Source organism: Carcharhinus amblyrhynchos, unplaced genomic scaffold (genome assembly GCF_965287045.1).
Source record: "Carcharhinus amblyrhynchos unplaced genomic scaffold, sCarAmb.v2.hapA chromosome_205, whole genome shotgun sequence".
Classification (NCBI taxonomy): Eukaryota; Metazoa; Chordata; class Chondrichthyes; order Carcharhiniformes; family Carcharhinidae; genus Carcharhinus; species Carcharhinus amblyrhynchos.
The window spans coordinates 114,259-128,591 of NW_027649945.1; the positions used below are offsets into that span (position 1 = coordinate 114,259).

General features: G+C 49.5%; 1 protein-coding gene across 1 annotated transcript in view; it reads left to right on the forward strand.

The window, feature by feature from the left end:
- cplane1 (ciliogenesis and planar polarity effector 1) overlaps window positions 1-14,333 on the forward strand; it is a 270,576-nt gene that overhangs the window by 76,520 nt on the left and 179,723 nt on the right. Inside the window, exons 19-21 of the mRNA XM_080183273.1 lie at window positions 945-1,159; window positions 2,486-2,650; window positions 10,456-10,594. Coding sequence (XP_080039399.1) covers window positions 945-1,159; window positions 2,486-2,650; window positions 10,456-10,594 — 519 coding nt within the window. The remainder of the gene's footprint in view (window positions 1-944; window positions 1,160-2,485; window positions 2,651-10,455; window positions 10,595-14,333) is intronic.

Here is a 14,333-nt window from a genome sequence, read left to right on the forward strand (position 1 = left end):
GAGACTCAGTGATAGGGGAGAGTGTACATGGGGGTGTGGGAGGGGGGAATAGGGGGGAGAGTCAGTGATAGGGGAGAGTGTACATGGGGGTGTGGGAGGGGGAGTGGGGGGGAGAGTCAGTGATAGGGGAGAGTGTACATGGGGGTGTGGGAGGGGGAATGGGGGGAGAGTCAATGATAGGGGAGAGTGTACATGGGGGTGTGGGAGGGGGAATGGGGGGGAGAGTCAGTGATGGGGGAGAGTGTACATGGGGGTGTGGGAGGGGGAATGGGGGTAGAGTCAGTGATAGGGGAGAATGTACATGGGGGTGTGGGAGGGGGAATGGGGGGGAGAGTCAGTGATAGGGGAGAGTGTACATGGGGGTGTGGGAGGGGGACTGGGGGTGGGAGAGTCAGTGATAGGGGAGAGTGTACATGGGGGTGTGGGAGGGGGAATGGGGGGGGGGAGAGTCAGTGATAGGGGAGAGTGTACATGGGGGTGTGGGAGGGGGAATGGGGGGGGGGAGAGTCAGTGATAGGGGAGAGTGTACATGGGGGTGTGGGGGGGGGAATGGGGGGAGAGTCAGTGATAGGGGAGAGTGTACATGGGGGTGTGGGAGGGGGAATGGGGGTAGAGTCAGTGACGGGGGGTGGAGTGTAGGGGCTTCTGCAGCACCTGGGTTGCTGCTTTGTCTTGCTGTTCTTGTTGTTTATGACTCTCTGTTTTTGCAAATTATTCTCCGTTGTCCCTGATCTGTGTAGACACGAGTTTGCCCTGTGATGTGTTGGGGAACACAGTATTTTTCAGAGTGTGTTGTTTCCCCTGGGATCACTCTGTGTGACCTCGCTCCCTGACCTTCCCAGAGTGTGGTTAGTGTGGGGTATGGCCTGCCCTATGAGGGAGCTGCCAGTAGGATGGGCAGGAGATATTCCTGTTTCTGTATTTGCCTCTCTGACATTTTGCAGATTGTGTTGAGGAGGATGGAGAAACGTTGTTTGGCTCAGTGCAGGAGATCCTGAAAGCAGCTGTGATGGTGGATGCTGATGTGCTGACAGAGACCTTTGAACTTTTGATGCAGACTGCAAAGGATTTTGGTAGCGGTTTGCCTGGTCTGGTACCTGACGGTCTTTACCTACCTGCACCACCATTGTACTGTCCTCAACCAGCTACTGACAGTGAGGTAAGTGTGGGGAAAAGTGAACATCCACCAGCTGTAGCAAAATGCTGTTTCTGTTCAATCCACACACACTGCGCAGCCGGAACATTCCTCAGCTGCTCTGACACTTCCTGTGGTAAGAAGTCTCACAGATTGAAGTCCCCAGGTTTATTTGGAATCATGAGGTTTTGGAGTGCCGCTCCTTCATCAGGTGAGTGATGAAGGAGTGGCATGTGGTGCCTGGCAGTGCAGACATTACAGCCTCTGGGTATCTAATGTATTAATGAGGAGCATTGCCATGAGGATACATTCCACATGCCGTGTATCTGCTGGTCAGGATGGATCATGTGCATCATTGCAATAACACTGCATTGGAGAGAGATAGAAAGGGTCGGGAGCTTCAAGTTTTTAGGTGTCCAGATCACCAACAATCTATCCTGGTTCCCCCATGCTGACACTATAGTTAAGAAAGTCCACCAATGCCTCTACTTTCTTAGAAGACTAAGGAAATTTGGCATGTCAGCTACGACTCTCACCAACCTTTACAGATGCCCCATAGAAAGCATTCTTTCTGGTTGGATCACAGCTTGGTCTGGGCTCCTGCTCTGCCCAAGACTGCTGGGAACTACAAAAGGTGGTGAATGTAGCCCAATCCATCACACAAACCAGCCTCCCATCCATTGACTCTGTCTACACTTCCTGCTGCCTTGGCAAAGCAGCCAGCATAATCAAGGACCCGATGCACCCCGGACATTCTCTCTTCCACCTTCTTCCTTCGGAAAGAAGATACAAAAGTTTGAGGTCATGTACTGACCGACTCTGGAACAGCTTCTTCTCTGCTGCTGTCAGGCTTTTGAATGGACCTACCTTGAATTAAGTTGATCTTTCTCTACACCCTAACTATGACTGTAACATGACATTTCCTTCTCTATGAACGGTATGCTTTGTCTGTATCGTGCAAGAAACAATACTTTTCACTGTATACTGATACGTGTGATAATAAATCCCATCAAATCAAAGAGAGATTCCGTTGTCCTTGATCAATAAACCACAGGGTTTATCCACATTGAAGCAGTTTAAGGAACTGTCCAGCCAGCTCCTGCTCTTGTTATATATTCAAGCACTGCCACACCAAACCTCCACTAACTATTGGAGCTGGCAGAGAATTGTAGAAACCAGAGGGGATAAGAGAGAGAATGAGCTGTAACAGAGAGCTGTGAGTTTGGATTGTAATTCTGGCAGAATGCAGGGAGGAGTCAGAGTGACATTAAGATGGGATTGCAGTCAGTGACACACAATCGCGCTGAGACTGTGATGTTGTTTGTAATGAACGCTGTCTTCTACCTTCAGAGCATTGGGATGGATGCTGGGCTATCGACAGAGAGAGCTGCTCGGCAAAAGGTTTCTGTCAGTCTGCAGCGGCTTCTCCTGCTGTTCAGGGCGGCTCGGTGCTCCCTCCCTGCCGCATGCTGGTATATCGACAAGCTCCTCACTGCTCACAAAATCATCAATAAGGTAAATCAGCGATGTTCGCAGTGAGAGATATCCACTTCCAGCTTAACTGGAGCCTCAACAGCCTCTGATCAAAAACACACCTTCTAAGGAGTGAGTGAACAGGAGGCCCAGGTAGCTGTATTTGTGAAACACAGTAAAAAGTCTGACAATACCAGGTTTTAGTCCAACTGATTTATTTGATAGTAAACGTCACCTGACGAAGAGGGAAACCTCGAAAGCTTGTGCGTTTACTATCAAATAAATCAGTTGGACTAAAACCTGGTATTGTCAGACTTTTTACTGTGTTTACCCCAGTCCAACGCCGGCACATCCACACTTTGTGAAATACTCCAGCCTTCCATACTCCTTCCCCCTCCGTGTCCCCCCGCACCCCCTCCGTGTCCCCCCGCACCCCCTCCGTGTCCCCCCGCACCCCCTCCGTGTCCCCCCGCACCCCCTCCGTGTCCCCCCGCACCCCCTCCGTGTCCCCCCGCACCCCCTCCGTGTCTCCCGCTCCCCCTCCCCCTCTCCATATCCCCTGCTCCCTGGCTCCCCCTCCATATCCCCGGCTCCCCCACTCCCGCCTCCATGTAGATAGGCCAACTAGAGGTGAGGCTACATTGGATTTGGTGCTGGGAAATGAGCCAGACCAGGTGCTAGACTTGGAAGTTGGTGTGCATTTTGGTGATAGTGACCACAATTCGGTTACGTTCACCTTAGTGATGGAAAGGGATAGGCATGAACCTCGGGCCAGTGGTTTTAGCTGGGGGAAGGGTAATTATGAGGCTATTAGGAGAGAATTAGGAAGCATAGGTTGGACTAGGAGATTACAGGGACTGGGAACATCCGAAATGTGGAGTTTTTTCAAGGAGCACCTACTGCGAGTCCGTGATAGGTATGTCCCTGTCAGGCAAGGAGGAATTGGTAGGGCTAGGGAACCGTGGTGCACCAAAAAAGTTTTTTCGTTGGTTAAAAGGAAAAAGGAGGCTTATGTTCGGATGAGACGTGAGGGCTCGGGTAGTGCACTAGAAAACTTCAGATTGGCTAGGAGGGAGTTGAAGAGTGAGCTAAGAAGGGCTAAAAGAGGACATGAGAAGACTTTGGCTGATAGGGTTAAGGAGAATCCTAAGGCGTTCTATAGGTATGTCAAGAACAGAAGATTGGTTAGGGCAAGATTAGGGCCAGTTATAGACGGCAGAGGGAAGTTATGTGTGGAACCGGAAGAGATTGGAGAGGCATTGAACCAATATTTCTCTTCGGTGTTCACGCAGGGGGACATGGATATAGCTGAGGAGGACACTGGGTTGCAGGGGAGTAGAATTGACAGTGTTGCAGTTGATAAGGAGGATGTGCTGGATATTCTGGAGGGTCTGAAAATAGATAAGTCCCCTGGTCCGGATGGGATTTACCCCAGGATTCTCTGGGAGGCAAGAGAAGTGATTGCAGAGCCTCTGGCTCTGATCTTCAGGTCGTCGTTGGCCTCTGGTATAGTACCGGAAGATTGGAGGTTAGCGAATGTTGTCCCATTGTTTAAGAAGGGGAACAGAGACTTCCCCGGGAATTATAGACCGGTGAGTCTCACTTCTGTTGTGGGCAAGGTTTTGGAACAAATTATTAGGGATAGGATTTATAGTTATTTGGAGAGTAATGAATTGATTGGAGGTAGTCAGCATGGTTTTGTGGCGGGTAGGTCGTGCCTTACTAACCTTATTGAGTTTTTTGAGAAAGTGACCAAAGAGGTGGATGGGGGTAAGGCAGTGGACGTGGAGTATATGGATTTTAGTAAGGCGTTTGATAAGGTTCACCATGGTAGGCTTCTGCAGAAATTGCAGATGTATGGGATTGGGGGAGATCTAGGGAATTGGATCAGGAATTGGCTAGCGGATAGGAGACAGAGGGTGGTGGTTGATGGTAAATATTCATCATGGAGTTCGGTTACGAGTGGTGTGCCTCAGGGATCTGTTTTGGGGCCACTGCTGTTTGTAATTTTTATAAATGATCTGGATGAGGGTATAGTTGGGTGGATTAGTAAATTTGCTGATGACACCAAAGTCGGTGGTGTGGTAGATAGTGAGGAAGGGTGTCATAGTTTGCAGGAAGACTTAGACAGGTTGCAGAGCTGGGCCGAGAGGTGGCGGATGGAGTTTAATGCGGAGAAGTGTGAGGTAATTCACTTTGGTAGGAATAACAGATGTGTCGAGTATAGGGCTAACGGGAGGACTTTGAATAGTGTGGATGAGCAGAGGGATCTAGGTGTATGTGTACATAGATCCCTGAAAGTTGGGAATCAAGTAGATAAGGTTCTTAAGAAGGCATACGGTGTCTTGGCGTTTATTAGTAGGGGGATTGAATTTAGGAGTCGCAGCATTATGTTGCAACTGTACACAACTCTGGTGCGGTCGCACTTGGAGTACTGTGTGCAGTTCTGGTCCCCACATTACAGGAAGGATGTGGAGGCTTTGGAGAGGGTGCAGAGGAGGTTTACCAAGATGTTGCCTGGTATGGAGGGGAGGTCCTATGAGGAGAGGCTGAGGGATTTGGGGTTGTTTTCGCTGGAAAGAAGGAGGCTAAGAGGGGATCTTATTGAAACATATAAGATGATTAGAGGTTTAGATAGGGTGGATAGTGATAGCCTTTTTCCTCTGATGGAGAAATCTAGCACGAGGGGGCATGGCTTTAAATTAAGGGGGGGTAGTTATAGGACAGATGTCAGGGGTAGGTTCTTTACCCAGAGGGTGGTGAGAGATTGGTATGCCCTGCCTGCTGCGGTTGTAAATGCGTCTAGTTTGGGGGCGTTTAAGAGATCCGTGGATAGGTTTATGGACGAAAAGGGATTGGTTTAGGTTAGTGGGTCATTGTTTTGTAACTGGTCGGCGCAACATCGTGGGCCGAAGGGCCTGTTCTGCGCTGCAATGTTCTATGTTCTATGTTCTATGCCCCCACTCCCGCCTCCATGCCCCCACTCCCGCCTCCATGCCCCCACTCCCCCTCCTTGTCCCCCACCTCCCCCTCCTTGTCCCCCACCTCCCCCTCCTTGTCCCCCACCTCCCCCTCCTTGTCCGCCACCTCCCCCTCCTTGTCCGCCACCTCCTCCTCCTTGTCCGCCACCTCCCCCTCCTTGTCCGCCACCTCCCCCTCCTTGTCCGCCACCTCCCCCTCCTTGTCCGCCACCTCCCCCTCCTTGTCCGCCACCTCCCCCTCCTTGTCCGCCACCTCCCCCTCCTTGTCCGCCACCTCCCCCTCCTTGTCCGCCACCTCCCCCTCCTTGTCCGCCACCTCCCCCTCCTTGTCCCCCACCTCCCCCTCCTTGTCCCCCACCTCCCCCTCCTTGTCCCCCACCTCCCCCTCCTTGTCCCCCACCTCCCCCTCCTTGTCCCCCACCTCCCCCTCCTTGTCCCCCACCTCCCCCTCCTTGTCCCCCACCTCCCCCTCCTTGTCCCCCACCTCCCCCTCCTTGTCCCCCACCTCCCCCTCCTTGTCCCCCACCTCCCCCTCCTTGTCCCCCACCTCCCCCTCCTTGTCCCCCACCTCCCCCTCCTTGTCCGCCACCTCCCCCTCCTTGTCCGCCACCTCCCCCTCCTTGTCCGCCACCTCCCCCTCCTTGTCCGCCACCTCCCCCTCCTTGTCCCCCACCTCCCCCTCCTTGTCCCCCACCTCCCCCTTTCATATTCCACACCCTAACCTCTTCCTTCACACTCATTACCCTTTTGTGTCCCTTGAACCTGGCTCTTCTCTTCCTATATTTTGCAATCTTGCCCAGCTACCATTTTGTCCCCGTCCTGCTCCACCATTCTTCCTCTTTATATCAACATAGAACATTACAGCGCAGAACAGGCCCTTCGGCCCACGATGTTGCGCCGACCAGTTAAAAAAAAACAACAATGACCCACTAACCTAAACCAATCCCTTTTCGTCCATAAACCTGTCCACAGACCTCTTAAACGCCCCCAAACTAGGCGCATTTACAACTGCAGCAGGCAGGGCATTTCAATCCCTCACCACCCTCTGGGTAAAGAACCTACCCCTGACATCTGTCCTATAACTACCCCCCCTTAGTTTAAAAGCCATGCCCCCTCGTGCTAGATTTCTCCATCAGAGGAAAAAGGCTATCACTCTCCACCCTATCTAAACCTCTAATCATCTTATATGTTTCAATAAGATCCCCTCTTAGCCGCCTTCTTTCCAGCGAAAACAACCCCAAATCCCTCAGCCTCTCCTCATACGATCTCCCCTCCATACCAGGCAACATCCTGGTAAACCTCCTCTGCACCCTCTCCAAAGCCTCCACATCCTTCCTGTAATGTGGGGACCAGAACTGCACACAATACTCCAAGTGCGGCCGCACCAGAGTTGTGTACAGTTGCAACATGATGCTGCGACTCCTAAATTCAATCCCCCTACCAATAAACGCCAAGACACTGTATGCCTTCTTAACAACCTTATCTACTTGATTCCCAACTTTCAGGGATCTATGTACACATACACCTAGATCCCTCTGCTCCTCCACACTATTCAAAGTCTTCCCGTTAGCCCTATACTCAACACATCTGTTATTCCTACCAAAGTGAATTACCTCACATTTCTCTGCATTAAACTCCATCCGCCACCTCTCAGCCCAGCTCTGCAACCTGTCTAAGTCTTCCTGCAAACTATGACACCCTTCCTCACTATCTACCACACCTCCGACTTTGGTGTCATCAGCAAATTTACTGATCCACCCAACTATACCCTCATCCAGATCATTAATAAAAATCACAAACAGCAGTGGCCCCAACACAGATCCCTGAGGCACACCACTTGTAACCGAACTCCATGATGAATATTTACCGTCAACCACTACCCTCTGTCTCCTATCCGCTAGCCAATTCCTAATCCAGCTCCCTAGATCACCCCCAATCCCATACATCTGCATTTTGTGCAGAAGCCTACCATGGTGAACCTTATCAAACGCCTTACTAAAATCCATATACACCACGTCCACTGCCTTACCCCCATCCACCTCTTTGGTCACTTTCTCAAAAAACTCAATAAGGTTAGTAAGGCACGACCTACTCGCCACAAAACCATGCTGACTATCTCCAATCAACTCATTACTCTCCAAATAACTATAAATCCTATCCCTAATAATTTGTTCCAAAACCTTGCCCACAACAGAAGTGAGACTCACCGGTCTATAATTCCCGGGGAAGTCTCTGTTCCCCTTCTTAAACAATGGGACAACATTCGCTAACCTCCAATCATCCGGTACTATACCAGAGGCCAACGACGACCTGAAGATCAGAGCCAGAGGCTCTGCAATCACTTCTCTTGCCTCCCAGAGAATCCTGGGGTAAATCCCATCCGGACCAGGGGACTTATCTATTTTCAGACCCTCCAGAATATCCAGCACATCCTCCTTATCAACTGTAACACTGTCAATTCTACTCCCCTGCAACCCAGTGTCCTCCTCAGCTATATCCATGTCCCCCTGCGTGAACACCGAAGAGAAATATTGGTTCAATGCTTCACCAATCTCCTCCGGTTCCACACATAACTTCCCTCTGCCGTCTATAACTGGCCCTAACCTTGCCCTAACCAACCTTCTGTTCTTGACATACCTATAGAACGCCTTAGGATTCTCCTTAACCCTATCAGCCAAAGTCTTCTCATGTCCTCTTTTAGCCCTTCTTAGCTCGCTCTTCAACTCCCTCCTAGCCAATCTAAAGCTCTCTAGTGCACTATCCGAGTGCTCACGTCTCATCCGAACATAAGCCTCCTTTTTCTTTTTAACCAACGAATCAACTTTTTTGGTGCACCACGGTTCCCTAGCCTTACCAATTCCACCTTGCCTGACAGGGACATATCTATCACAGACTCGCAGTAGCTGCTCCTTGAAAAAACTCCACATTTCGGATGTTCCCAATCCCTGTAATCTCCTAGTCCAACCTATGATTCCTAATTCTCTCCTAATAGCCTCACTTTGATGTTCAACACTTTGATGTTCTCCCCTGGACTCTAATCCTGCCACTCCATTGTCCTTTGCTTGATAATCTTCCTTAGCGTGATGGTGGATGCCTTGGTGGTTATTTTCCAGACGTCGCTGGATCCCGGGGAAGTGCCGGAAGATTGGAAAACGGCTAATGTTACGCCGTTGTTTAAGAAGGGTGCCAGGCAAAAGGCGGGGAATTATAGGCCTGTTAGTTTAACGTCTGTTGTAGGTAAAATGTTAGAATCCGTCATCAAGGAGGAAATAGCGAGGCATCTTGAGGAGAATTGCTTGATAGAGCAGACGCAGCACGGTTTCATTAAAGGGAAGTCGTGTCTGACAAATTTACTGGAGTTCTATGAGGATGTGTCTAGGGCGGTGGATAGAGGAGAGCCGGTGGATGTGGTCTTTCTGGATTTTCAGAAGGCGTTTGACAAGGTACCTCACAAGAGGTTATTGCAGAAGGTCAGGGGGCATGGAGTTGGGGGTAGGGTGTTAGCGTGGATAGAGGACTGGTTGTCAAATAGGAGGCAGAGAGTGGGGGTCAATGGGTGCTATTCGGATTGGCGGATGGTGACTAGTGGAGTGCCCCAGGGGTCGGTGCTGGGGCCTCAGCTATTTACCATTTATATAGATGATCTGGAGGAGGGAACCGAGTGTAGGGTGTCGAAATTTGCTGATGACACCAAGATTGGTGGAAAGGCAAATTGTGCGGAGGGTGTGGAGAGTCTGCAGAAGGATCTAGATAGGCTGGGCGAATGGGCCAGGAAATGGCAAATGGAATTTAATGTTGGTAAGTGCGAGGTGGTCCACTTTGGTAGGAATAATGGTAGGAAGGACTATTACTTACGTGGCGAAAAACTGCAGCAGGCGACGGTGCAGAGGGACCTCGGGGTCCTTGTGCATGAGTCGCAAAAACCCAGCTTGCAGGTGCAGCAGGTGGTCAGGAAGGCGAATGGGATGCTGGCCTTCATCGCAAAGGGGATTGAATATAAAAGTAGGGAGGTCTTGCTGCGGCTGTATAGGGCATTGGTGAGGCCGCAGCTGGAGTACTGTGTGCAGTTTTGGGCGTCGTACTTACACAAGGATATTTTAGCCTTGGAGGGAGTGCAGAAGAGGTTTACTAGGCTGATGCCGGAGTTGAGGGGGTTGAGCTATGAGGAGAGGCTGAATAGATTGGGATTGTACTCGTTAGAGTTTAGAAGAATGAGGGGAGATCTCATTGAGATGTATAAGATGATGAATGGGATGGATAGGATAGAGGTGGAGAGACTCTTCCTGCTCAGAAAGGATAGTAGGACTAGGGGGCATAGCCTCAAGATAAAGGGGGGGCGGTTTAGAACAGAGTTGAGGAGGAACTTCTTTACTCAAAGGGTGGTGAATCTCTGGAATTCTCTGCCCGTTGAAGTGGTGGAGGCTGCCTCGCTAAATATTTTTAAGACGCGGGTTGATGGGTTTTTGATAAGAGAGGGGATTAAGGGTTATGAGGAGAGGGCGGGAAAGTGGAACTGAGCCACGACAGATCAGCCATGATCTTATTGAATGGCGGGGCAGGCTCGAAGGGCTAGTTGGCCTACTCCTGCTCCTATTTCTTATGTTCTTATTATGTTCCTCAGTGTTCAATGAGCTGGTTGTCCTGTAAGTGTTGTGTTTGTCCCCAGGGTATGGTATTTGTGTGTTAACTGGAGTCCGGGGGATTGGTTTGGAGGTTAGCAGAGGAATGGGAGTGGCTGGTTCAGCGACCTGTGAATGAGGAGAGCTTTGGAGACCATGTTGCCAGTAATGAGCTGTGTGGTGAGTTACTGCTTTGTGTGTTTGATGTGTGAGCAACTCCTTTGTTGATGTATTTGCTTGTTGTTAGGTCCGAGTGAAGACTGGTCTCTCTCCGCTCTGTCCATTCCCTGACTCACTGCTGCGTTACTGTAAAGCTCAGAGCGGCTTCTTCAGACCCGGAGCTGCGGGTGATGGAGCTTCTGATGCGATCTCCATCGGGGTAATCGGTGAGTAAATGAGTTTCTTTCTTTCGTTTCCCTCAGTGCTGTCCTCTGAAATGTGGGATCCACAGGCACTCGGAACACTCCAATACAGCTGATCCTGAACGGGAGAGTCAGCAGGATATTTAAGCATGAAGGAATTGCATTGAGCCTCAGCCCAGTGTCTGCAGCAGCAATGTGAGGAGCACAATCAGGAGCAGGACTCCAGGCTGGCGATTCCTTCCCTTCCTAAAGCCAAGCTGCAGCGAGTCACTGGGATGTGGGCATTGCAGGTTTAATATAACTGATTACATCCAGCAGCTCTGGCAGCAGGACAGAGAGGACGAACTGAATGAATGTTTACCCCAGGTCTCAGGTCCCCAATATTAAGACCAAATGGAACCTGTCCCGCTGTCAGCAAGTGAGGCCTCAGCAAATGGGAGTCCCAAACCCTCACTCACCAATAGCAGGACGGACTTGGTGATCTCCTCACAGGCAGCCTCCTCATTGGCTGCCACCAGCCCCTGAGAGAGATTTATTGAGAATAATGTACAAGTGAAAAAGAGACATGCTGCAGAAACTTTCCAGCTGACTGAGTCACCAAAGGAGGCTGCGAAAGCATCATTGATGCTGCTGTCTGATTGGGCCAGCAGTATCTGGGTCCTGCCGCCATCCTGCATTGAAAGACTGGCCTGGAAACAACCCAGCTTTTTGTTCACATTCAAACCAGCAGTAGAAAAGAACTGAATTTTAAAAGTCTCCTTAAAAATACATCAATAGCATCATATCATCAACTTTAAATGGTAGGGAATTGCAGCATGCTGCTGTGCAGAGGGACCTGGGTGTCCTTGTGCAACAACATAGAACATTACAGCACAGTACAGGCCCTTTGGCCCTCAAAGTTGTGCCGAGCTTTGTCCAATCCCAAGATCAGTCTATCCCGCTCCCTATCATTCTGGAGTGCTCCATGTGCCTATCCAATAACCGCTTGAAAGTTCCTAAAGTGTCCGACCCCACTATCACAGCAGGCAGTGTATTCCACACCCCAACCACTCTCTGAGTAAAGAATCTACCTCGGATATCCCTCCTATATCTCCCACCATGAACCTTATAGTTATGCCCCCTAGTAACAGTTACATTCACCCGAGGAAATAGTCTCTGAACGTCCACTCTATCAATCCCCCTCCTCATCTTATAAACCTCTATTAAGTCACCTCTCATCCTCCTCCTCTCGAAAGAGAAAAGCCTCAGCTCCCTCAATCTTTCCTCATAAGACCTACCCTCCAAACCAGGCAGCATCCTGGTAAATCTCCTCTGCACTCTCTCCAATGCTTCCACATCCTTCTTATAGTGAGGTGACCAGAACTGAACACAATATTCCAAATGTGGTCTCACCAACATCCTGTACAGTTGCAGCATAACCCCACGGCCCTTAAACTCAAACCCCCTGGGTAATAAACGCTGACACGCTATAAGCCTGCTTCACAGCTCTATCCACTTGAGTGGGAGCCTTCAGAGATCTGTGGATGTGAATCCCGAGATCTCTCTGTTCCTCCACATGAATGAATCACCTCGCACTTATCAGGGTTAAACTCCATCTGCTGTTTTTCGGCCCAGCTCTGCATCCTATCAATGTCTCTTTGCAGCCTACACTAACCCTCCACCTCATCCACTACTCCACCACTCTTGGTGTCATGAGCAAATTTACTAATCCACCCTTCAGCCCCCTCTTCCAAGTCATTGATAAAAATCACAAATAGCAGAGGACCCAGCACTGATCCCTGTAGTACACCGCTGGCAACTGGCCTCCAGTCTGAAAATTTTCCCTCCACCGCTACCCTCTGTCTTCTATGATACAGCCAGTTACTTATCTAATCGGCCAAATTTCCTTCTATCCCACACCTCCTTATTTTCTCCATGAGCCTACCACAGGGAACCTTATCAAACGCCTTACTAAAATCCATGTATATGACATCAACTGCTCTACCTTCATCTACACACTTAATTACCCCCTCAAAGAATTCAATCAAATTTGTGAGGCAAGACTTACCTTCATGAATCCATACTGACTATCCCGGATTGAGCTGCATCTTTCCAAATGGTGATAAATCCTATCCCTCAGGACCTTTTCCATTAACTTACCAACCACCGAAGTAAGACTATCTGGCCTATAAATATCAGGGTCATCCCTATTTCCTTTCTTGAACAGAGGAACAATATTCATCACTCTCCAGTTCTCTGGCACAATCCCTGTGATGTAGAGATGTTGGCGTTGGACTGGGGTAAACACAGCAAGAAGTCTCACAACACCAGCTTAGAGTCCAACCAGTTTATTTGATAGTAATTTCACAAGCTTTCGGAAACGCTGTTCCTTCGTCAGGTGTGTGGAAGAACCTTCCATACCCCTGGCAAAGAACCTTCCACACACCTGACAAAGGAACACCGTTTCCGAAAGCTTGTGAAATTACTATCAAATAAACTGGTTGGATTCTAACCTGGTGTTGTGAGACTTCTTACTGTGTTTATCCCCATGGACAGTGAGGACACAAAGATCAAAGCCATAAACTCTGCAATCTCTTCTCGTCTCCCAAAGAATCCCATCTGGCCCAGGGGACTTATCGACCCTCAGGGTTTTCAAAGTTGCAAATACATGTTCCCTCAGAATATCTACCTCCTCCATCCTGTCAGCCTGTATCACACTCTCATCCTCAAAAACATGGCTCCTCTCCTTAGTGAACACTGAAGAAAAGTATTTATTCATCGCCTCACCTATCTCTTCTGACTCCATGCACAAGTTCCTACTACTATCCTTGACCGGCCCTAACCTCACCCTGGTCATTCTTTTATTTCTCACATAAGAGTAAGAAGCTTTGGGGTTTTCCTTGATCCGACCTACCAAGGACTTCTCATGCCCCCTCCTAGCTCTCCTAAGCCCTTTCTTTAACTCATTCCTACCTACCTGTAGCCCTCAAGCAACCCAACTGAACCTTGTTTTTTCATCCTTACATACACTTCCTTTTCCCTCTTGACAAGACATTCAACCCGCTTTGTGAACCATGGTTCCTTCACTTGGCTGTTTCACCCTGCCTGACAGGGACATACCTATCAAGGACACACAGTGTTTGTTCCTTGAACAAGCTTCACTTTTTGTTTGTGCCCATACCTGACAGTTTCTGCTCCCATCTTATGCTCCCTAATTCTTGCCTAATCACATCATAATTACCCCTGCTCCAATTATAAACCTTGCCCTGCCGAATGGCCCTATCCCTCTTCATCGCAATAATGAAGGACACTGAATTGTGGTTGCTTTGCAGGTACAGCAGGTAATTAAGAAGGCAAATAGAATTTTGTCCTTCATTGCTAGAGGGATGGAGTTTAAAAACAGCGAGGTTATGTTACAGCTGTATAAGATGCTGGTGAGGCCACACCTGGAGTACTGTGTACAGTTTTGATCTCCTTACTTGAGAAAGGATATACTGGCACTGGAGGGGGTGCAGAGGAGATTCTCTAGGTTGATTCTGGAGTTGAGAGGGTTGGCTTATGAGGAGAGACTGAGTAGACTGGGGCTATACTCATTGGAATTCAGAATTATGAAGGGAATAGATAAGATAGAAGCAGGAAGTTGTTTCCACTGGCAGGTGAAACTAGAACTAGGGGGCATAGCCTCAAAATAAGGGGGAGCAGATTTAGGACTGAGTTGAGGGGGAACTTCTTCGCACAAAGGGTTGTGAATCTGTGGAATTCCCTGCCCAGTGAAGCAGTTGAG